Source organism: Chiloscyllium plagiosum, chromosome 12 (assembly GCF_004010195.1).
Source record: "Chiloscyllium plagiosum isolate BGI_BamShark_2017 chromosome 12, ASM401019v2, whole genome shotgun sequence".
Taxonomy (NCBI): Eukaryota; Metazoa; Chordata; class Chondrichthyes; order Orectolobiformes; family Hemiscylliidae; genus Chiloscyllium; species Chiloscyllium plagiosum.
In genome coordinates, this window is record NC_057721.1 from 1,006,581 (window position 1) to 1,015,060 (window position 8,480).

The window sequence follows — 8,480 nt, forward strand, 5'->3', positions numbered from 1 at the left end:
TGTTTCAGGTCATGATGAAAGGTTCCTACCTGAAACATTGACTCCCCTTCTCCTCTGATGCTGCTTGACCTGCTGTACTTTTTCCAGCTTGTCTTTATCTACTCTGACCCTCCAGAATCTGCAGTTCTCATTAATAGCAAGTATTCAAGAAAGCAAATAAAATATTATCGTTTATTGCAAGAGAAACTGAGTGAAAGAGTAGGGAGGTGATGGTTCAGTGATTTAGCATACTGGTGAGACCTATACTGTGTATAGCACTAGTTACTGTACTTGTTGGAAGTTGTTCAAGGAAGTTTACTCGACTAATACCTGGAAGAGCGGATTGCCTTGTGAGAAAAGGCTAGACAGACTAGGCCTGTATCCTCTGGCGTTTAGAAGTGTCAGAGGTGACTTAATTTAAACATAAGATCATGAGGGGGATCTGACCAAGTGGAGGAGTCACTGTTTAAGAATAAGAGGTCACCCATTTCAGACAGAGATGGGTGGGGGTTGGTGAAGATTTCTTTAGTAAGATTGAGAATCTTTGGAATTCTCTTCCCCAAGCATTAAAGTTTAGTTATTCATGTGTAGGATGTGGGTGTTGCTGGCTAGCCAGTATTTAATGCCCATTTGTGGTTGCCCTTGAGAAGATGGTGGTGAGCTGCCTTCTTGAACCACTGCAGTCCACCTACTGTGAGTTAACCCATAATGGCATTAGGGAAGGAATTCCAAGATTTCCTAGCGACAATGAAGGAACAGCCAAATATTTCCAAGTCAGAATGGTGAGTAGCTTGGAGGGTTACCTGCAAGTGGTGGTGGTCCCATATATCTGCTGCCCTTGTCCTCCTAGATGGAAATGGTGTGGGTTTGGAAGGTGCTGTCTGAGGATCTTTGATGAATTTGGCAGTGCATCTTGTAGATAGTATATACTCCTGCTACTGAGCGTCCATGGGGGAGAAAATGAATGCTTGTGGCTGTAGTACCAAGCAAGCAGGCTACTTTGTCTGGCTGTTGTCAAGCTTCTTGAGTGTTGTTGGGGCTGTACTCATCCAGGCAAATAGGGAGTATTCTATCATACTCCTAACTTGTAGCTTTTAGATGGTGGACAGGCTTTAAAGAGTCAGAAAGTGAGTTATCACTGCAGTATTCTTAGCCTCTGACCTGCTCTTGTTTATGGTTGAAATCAGATCAGCCATGATCTTATTAAATGGCAGATTCAGAGTCAAAGGGTCAATAGCCTGTTCTTGTTCCTTGTTTGTATGTGCAATGCAATTTGAGAGAGCACTTAAGAATCAATCACAATGTCCTAGGCCTGTAATCAGATATAAATCAGATAATTTAAGGACAGCAGTTTCTTTCCCTGAAGGACAGTGAACCAGACAGATTTTTGTAGAAGAATCTAGTATTTTATTGATACCAATGGTGATACTAGTTTTTATATCAAGCTTAATTAACTGATTATAAAATCTCCAGCTGTTATGATGAGAATTAAATTCTTAACCTTGTGATTACATATCCAGACCACTGGTGTAGTGGAATAATCACATTGCTATCATAGGTGCCTACACTCGCAGAACTTTAATCTGAGTTTGTAAAATAAGATGTTAGCAGAGTATGTGTGTTGATACTGGGATAGTTCTGAGAATATGCCTAATTAAGCACAGTGTGGTTGAGCTCAGTGCTAAATCTTTAATGCTGTGTCAGCCACTTTTGTAATGAAAGTGTGTATATTGAGGTCTGCAGCACAGTCATAAGTTCTTTGGAATTTATTCAGACTACTGTCACTGAGTCTGAAGGTATCAGATTACAGTTGGCTATCTCCAGCTGGTGAATTTGAAATGTCTATTTCTGTGTTCTCTAATGTTCAAAGTTTGCCAGAGGATAAGATGATCAGAGTCTTTTCAATAATATCTTCATTGGCACCTTTTGGCAAATTCATCATCTTAACAGCAAAATACTGTCATGAATGATGAGAATGGATGATACCTAGTCATGTTGAAAGCACATGAAGAAGCTCAATATTTATTTACAGGTAATTCCATTAATCATCCATCGCTTATCATTTAATACAAACCAATTACTAAAAAGGAAAGCAACTGTTACCAATTCAATCATTACAACAACTCTAACTCCAATCTACACATCAACATGAACGGAGCAAATCAGCACAAAACTTCAGTGGTACATGATCAAATAAGAGCATGAACGGGAGTAGGCCATTCAGACCATCAAGGCTGCCCAAGCATTCAATACATCATAGGTGATCAAACACTTCAATACATTTTACTCACCTCATCCCCATAAACCCATAAAACAGCTAATCAGAAAACTATCAATCTCTGCTTTAAATATACTCATTTTTTTTGTTGGGGACACATTCAAAAAAAACAAGTCTGTCAAACGTGATTTCCCATTTGCTGAATATGCCCAATCAGATCATTGTCAACTGGTGCATATTTATCCTACTAATTACAACAGATTCTAGGAGGAGGTGAGGACTGCAGATGCTGGAGAGTGTAGTGCTGGAGAAGCTCAGCAAATAACACATTCTTGTATTTTTCATACTATTGATAAAGGGCTAACAGATTTGTGGCCCCCTGGTTTCTCTCTTTTTTTCTTAAATAGTGGGCTGACGATTGCTACTTTCTGGTTTTCAGGAATCATTCCACGATCTATAGAATATCACCAATGCGTTGACTATCTCAAAAACCACCTCCACTTCAACATTCTGGGTCTGCAGATCATCAGATCCTGGGGATTTAACATATTTCAGCTCCATTAATCTCTCCAATACAATTGTTTTAAGGACGCTAATTTCCTTCAACTCCTTATTTTCCCAAGCCACTTAATCTTTAGTTTTGGGAGATTTCTGGTATCTTCCTCATAGAAAACAGACATAAAAGAATAATTTAGCTTCTCTACTATTTCTCTATTTCCAATGATAAATCCTCCTGACTTTGTCCATAATGGATGCACATTCGTTTTATATAACTATAGCAGCTTTTTACAGTCTATGTTTTTTGATAGATTGCGTTCATATTCGAGTTTCCTTTTCCTTGTCAGTTTCTTGGTCCTCCTTTGCTGTATTCTATACACCTCCCATTCATCAGAAATACAGCCTTGACTAGCAACTTTACAAGTCTTGTCTATGAACTTTCCACAATTCTGGTCTTCCTTTGTTAATTGCAGTTTACTGACCTTTCTTTAAAAAAAAAAGCAAGGGTTTTTGCATTTTAAACAATGTATAGTTTCTGTAAATCAGTCTTATTTCATTAAAGACTATCCATTGCCAATGTGCAGTCATGCCTTTTATTGTATTTCCTCAATCCACCTCAACTAATTGTGCCTCATTCCTTCATAATAGCCCTTGTTCAAATTTAACACCCTTCCTTCAGAATAAACTACCTCGCAGTCAAAATGTAAAATTCTACCATTTTGTGTTCACTCATCCCTAAACGTTCTTTTCCAATAGGGTTGTTAATTAGCCCTTTTTCATTCCATAATACCAGATCTAAAGTAGCATGTCCTCTTTCTGCCTCTTCAGCATACTGCTCTAGAAAACCATTCCTAAGATACTCTAGAAACCTTTCTACCACAGCTTTAGACCTTAATTGGTTTCCCCAGTCTACGTGCAGATTTAAGTCACCCATGATTACTATGTTGTCCATTCTACACGGTCCTCTCATCTTCTAATTAATACCATACCACACACTACCACTGCTATTTGGTGGCCTGTAGGTAGCTGCAACCAATGTCTGCTGTCCCTTGCTGTTTCTTAGCATCAAACAGATTCCACACATTTTGTTCTTATGATCTGAGATCCATCCTCGCCAATGTACTGATCCCATCCCTTATTATCAGTGCAGCTCCACCTCCTTGCCTCTCCTTCTTAAATGTCAAATATTCTTTAATATTCTGTTTCCATTCGTGGTCACCATCCAGCCATGTTTCTGTAACAGCAATTAGATCATGCCTACTTATATCTACTTGTGTCTTTAGATTGTCAGTTCTTGTTGTGAATGTTGTAGCATTCAGATCAAGTGCCTTTTGAAATCATTCCACTTTAGAAATGTATTCAATGCTCAGCTTAGTTTCTCCTCTTTTCTAGCTTCCCCAGCATCTTTTCAATTTCCTGTTACCAACTTATTTCCTTCCAATTGTTACCCTCACAGTTTCCTATCCCATATCAGGCTAGATTAAATCCACCCCAACAGTATTGGCAAGAAAGGATATCAGTCCCAGTTCTGTTAAGATGTAAATTGTTCTGTTTGTATAGGTCCCATCTGCCCCGATACCAATTCCTCAGAGATCTGATGCTCTCCTTCCTACACCAGTTCTCCAGTATATTTTCAACCAATCATTCTTATGATCACTGCACACAGCACTGGGAACAACCCTGGAATGACTACTCTTGAGGTTGACTCAGTGCTTAGCATTGCTAGCTCACAGTGCCAGGGATCCAAGTTCAATTCCAGCCTTGGGAGAGTGTCTGTCTGTGTGGAATCTGCATATTTCTTCGTGTCTGCATGGCCTTCTGTTTCTTCCCACAATCCAAAATTGTGCAGGTTAGGTGGAATGGGCAAGCTAAATTGCCTGTAATGTCCAGGCTAGCCACGGTAAATGCAGGGTTGTGGGGATAAGGTGAGGTGGCTGGGACTGGGTGGGATGCTCTTCGGAGAGTCGGTGCAGACCCAATGCACTGTAGGGCGCATGTGTTTTTTAATTTTGTTCCTAAATCCCTGAAATCAGTTTTCCAGACCTTAACCCTATTCCTATCTATGTCATTGGCACCAATATAGGCCACGATTTTTGGCTGATCTCCCTCCCCCAGAAGGAGTTCCTGCAGTAGCTCCATGATATCCTTGGCCCTGAGTTGAAACTTTATTGCTGGAACAGCACAGCAGGTTAGGCAGCATCCAGGGAACAGGAGATTCGATGTTTCGGGCACAGGCCCTTCTTCAGGATGCTGCCTAACCTGCTGTGCTGTTCCAGCAATAAAGTTTCAACTTTGATCTCCAGCATCTGCAGACCTCACTTTATCCTTGGCCCTGACACTTGGGAGGTAACATACTCTCCTGACATCACATTTAATGCCATGTAAACTCCTGTGTGATCCTCTGAATATGGAATCCCCTATAACTGTGCTCTTCCATTCCTGTTCCTCTGTACAGTCAAATTGTCTATGGTGCCACTCTTCTGAGGAAACCATCGCTCTCACTACTTTCCAAAATGGAAAACAATTAGCAAATAGAATCTGATATGAAACACATTGCAAAATAATAGAACAGAGGATGAAGAGTTTGGTAAATATTGAGTTTTTTTATTCTTTCATGAAATGTTAATGTTGCTGTCAAGGCAGTTGCCATTCCCTTAACTGTCTTAAACTTTGTAACTTGCTTGGCCATTTTTGAGAATAGTCAAGAGCCAACCTCTCTGCTGTGGGTCTGGAGTCTCTTGTTGGTTAGACTAGTAAAGATGGCAGATTTCCTTCTCTAAAGGGTGAATTAGATGCGATTTTACAACAGATAGGCCTTGTGGTCCAACTCATCCATGCCGCCAGGTTTCCAAAACTGAACTAACCCCATCTACCTGCTTTTGGCCCAGATCCCTCTAAACCTTTCTTACACATGTATCTGTCCAAACGTTTTTTAAATATTGTAATTGTACTCACCTCTACCACTTCCTCTGGCAGCTCGTTCTATATATGCACCATCCTCTGTGTGAAAAAGTTGGCCTTCAAGTCCCTTTTAAATCTTTCCCCTCTCACCTTAAACCTCTGCCTTCTAGCTTTGGATTCTCTTATCCATAGAACTATATATGCACCATCCTCTGTGTGAAAAAGTTGGCCTCAAGTCCCTTTTAAATCTTTCCCCTCTCACCTTAAACCTCTGCCTTCTAGCTTTGGATTCTCTTATCCATAGAAAAAGACCTTCGCTATTCACCCTTTCTATGCCCCTCATGATTTTATAAACCTCTATATGGTCACCCCTCAGCCTCCAACACTCCAGGGAAAGCAGTCCCAACCCTATCCTACCTTTCCCTATAACTCAAACTCTCCAGTCGTGGCAACATCCTTGTGAATTTTTTTGTGTATTATCTAGTTTAATAACATCCTTCCTCTAGCATGGCGAACAGAATTGTACAGTTTTTTAAAAGTGGCCTCACCAATGTCTTGTACAGCTGCAACATGGCATACCAACTATACTCAATGCATTGACCAATGAAGACAAGCACACCAAACACTTTCTTCACCACTGTGTCTGCCTCCAACATCACTTTCAAGGAACAATGAACCTGCACCACTAGGTTATTCTGTTCAACAACACCCTGCAGAACCCAGCCATTAACTGTGTAAATCCTGGTCACCATTACTGAGACTAGTTATATTCCAGGTTTATTAATTGAATTCATAGTCATAGACTCATAGAGACATACAGCATGGAAACAGACCCTTCGATCTAACCTGTCCATGCCGACCAGATATCCCAACCCAGTCTAGTCCCACCTGCCAGCACCCGACCCATATCCCCCCAAATCCTTCCTATTCATATACCCATCCAAATGCCTCTTAAATGTTGCAATTGTACCAGCCTCCACCACATCCTCTGGCAGCTCATTCCATACCCGTACCACCCTCTGTGTGAAAAAGTTGCCCCTTAGGTCTCTTTTATATCTTTCCCCTCTCATCCTAAACCTAAGCCTAAACTTCTGGACTCCCCGACCCCAGGGGACTTTGCCTATTTACCCTATCCATGCCCCTCATAATTGAGTAAACCTCTATAAGGTCACTCTTCAGCCTCCGACGCTCCAGGGAAAACAGCCCCAGCCTGTTCAGCCTCTCCCTATAGCTCAAATCCTCCAACCCTGGCAGCATCCTTGTAAATCTTTTCTGAACCCTTTCAAGTTTCACAACATCTTTCCGATAGGAAGGAGACCAGAATTGCATGCAATATTCCAACAGTGGCCTAACCAATGTCCTGTACAGCCGCAACATGACCTCCCAACCCCTGTACTCAATACCCTGGCCAATAAAGGAAAACATACCAAAAGCCTTCTTCACTATCCTATCTACCTGCGACTCCACTTTCAAGGTGCTATAAACCTGCACTCCAAGGTCTCTTTGTTCAGCAACACTCCCTAGGACCTTACCATTAAGTGTATAAGTCCTGCTAGGATTTGCTTTTCCAAAATGCAGCACCTCGCATTTATCTGAATTAAACTCCATCTGCCACTTCTCAGCCCATTGGCCCATCTGGTCAAGATCCTGTTGTAATCTGAGGTTACCCTCTTCGCTGTCCACTACACCTCCAATTTTGGTGTCATCTTCGAATTTACTAAGTGTACCTCTTATGCTCACATCCAAATCATTTATGTAAATGACAAAAAGTAGAGAACTCAGCACCGATCCTTGTGGCACTCCACTGGTCACAGGCCTTCAGTCTGAAGGATTTGAACTCACGTGCCTGGAGCATTACACTGAGCGACTGGATTATATAACCACCACACTACCACCTACCCCATTAAGAAGCATCTTAAAAAAGGGCAGTGAAGTTAAGAGATGGAAAGGTTTCGGGAGGGAGTTCCAGAGTTTAGGACACAGGTGGTTGAAGACATGACGATGTCTTCAATGTTGGAATTAAGGAAATCAAGGAGTAACATGGAATACACCAACAAATCTATATATTTTACAGTCCTGCTTTCTTTAATACCCTCATAGAAAAGCAAAAATATTTAAATAGTTTAAAGAAACAAAGAAAAAACCCTCACAGCTGTTTCCATTCGTTTTTCCTCTGGTCAATTTTGATTTTTGCTTTCTCTGAATTGTTTATCAGTCTTTCAACTTGCCGCAATCCAGCAGTCACTTTTGCTTGTGGATGTTGTGTACCTTTCAACAGATGGACATCCAGGTCCTGTTCTGCAGTCTCTTCCTTATCAATGCCTAAAGGAGACAGAGCAGTGATTAATCAGAAATTAAGTTGTACCCATTCTTTCGCGCAAAAGCTACAACTGAAAACATAGGATATCATTAACAGCAGTCCACAAGGCCTTCAGTGGTAATGGAACATAGAACATAGAACAGTACAGCACAGAACAGGCCCTTCAGCGCACCATGCTGAGCCGACCATTGATCCTCACGTATGCACCCTCATATTTCTGTGACCATATGCATGTCCAGCAGTCTCTTAAATGTCCCCAATGACCTTGCTTCCACAACTGCTGCTGGCAACGCATTCCATGCTCTCACAACTCTCTGTGTAAAGAACCCACCTCCAACGTCCCCTCTATACTTTCCTCCAACCAGCTTAAAACTATGACCCCTTGTGTTAGCTATTTCTGCCCTGGGAAATAGTCTCTGGCTATCGACTCTATCTATACCTCTCATTATCTTGTATACCTCAATTAGGTCCCCTCACCTCCTTCTTTTCTCCAATGAAAAAAGTCCGAGCTCAGTCAACCTCTCTTCATAAGATAAGCCCTCCAGTCCAGGCAGCATCCTGGTA

The 8,480-nt window shown here is 41.4% G+C and overlaps 1 protein-coding gene across 1 annotated transcript in view; it reads right to left on the minus strand.

Moving 5' to 3' along the window:
• The window catches only part of LOC122555469 (cilia- and flagella-associated protein 44), a 177,994-nt gene that overhangs the window by 61,487 nt on the left and 108,027 nt on the right, over nt 1-8,480 (minus strand). The window contains exon 23 of the mRNA XM_043701496.1: nt 7,747-7,918. Coding sequence (XP_043557431.1) covers nt 7,747-7,918 — 172 coding nt within the window. The remainder of the gene's footprint in view (nt 1-7,746; nt 7,919-8,480) is intronic.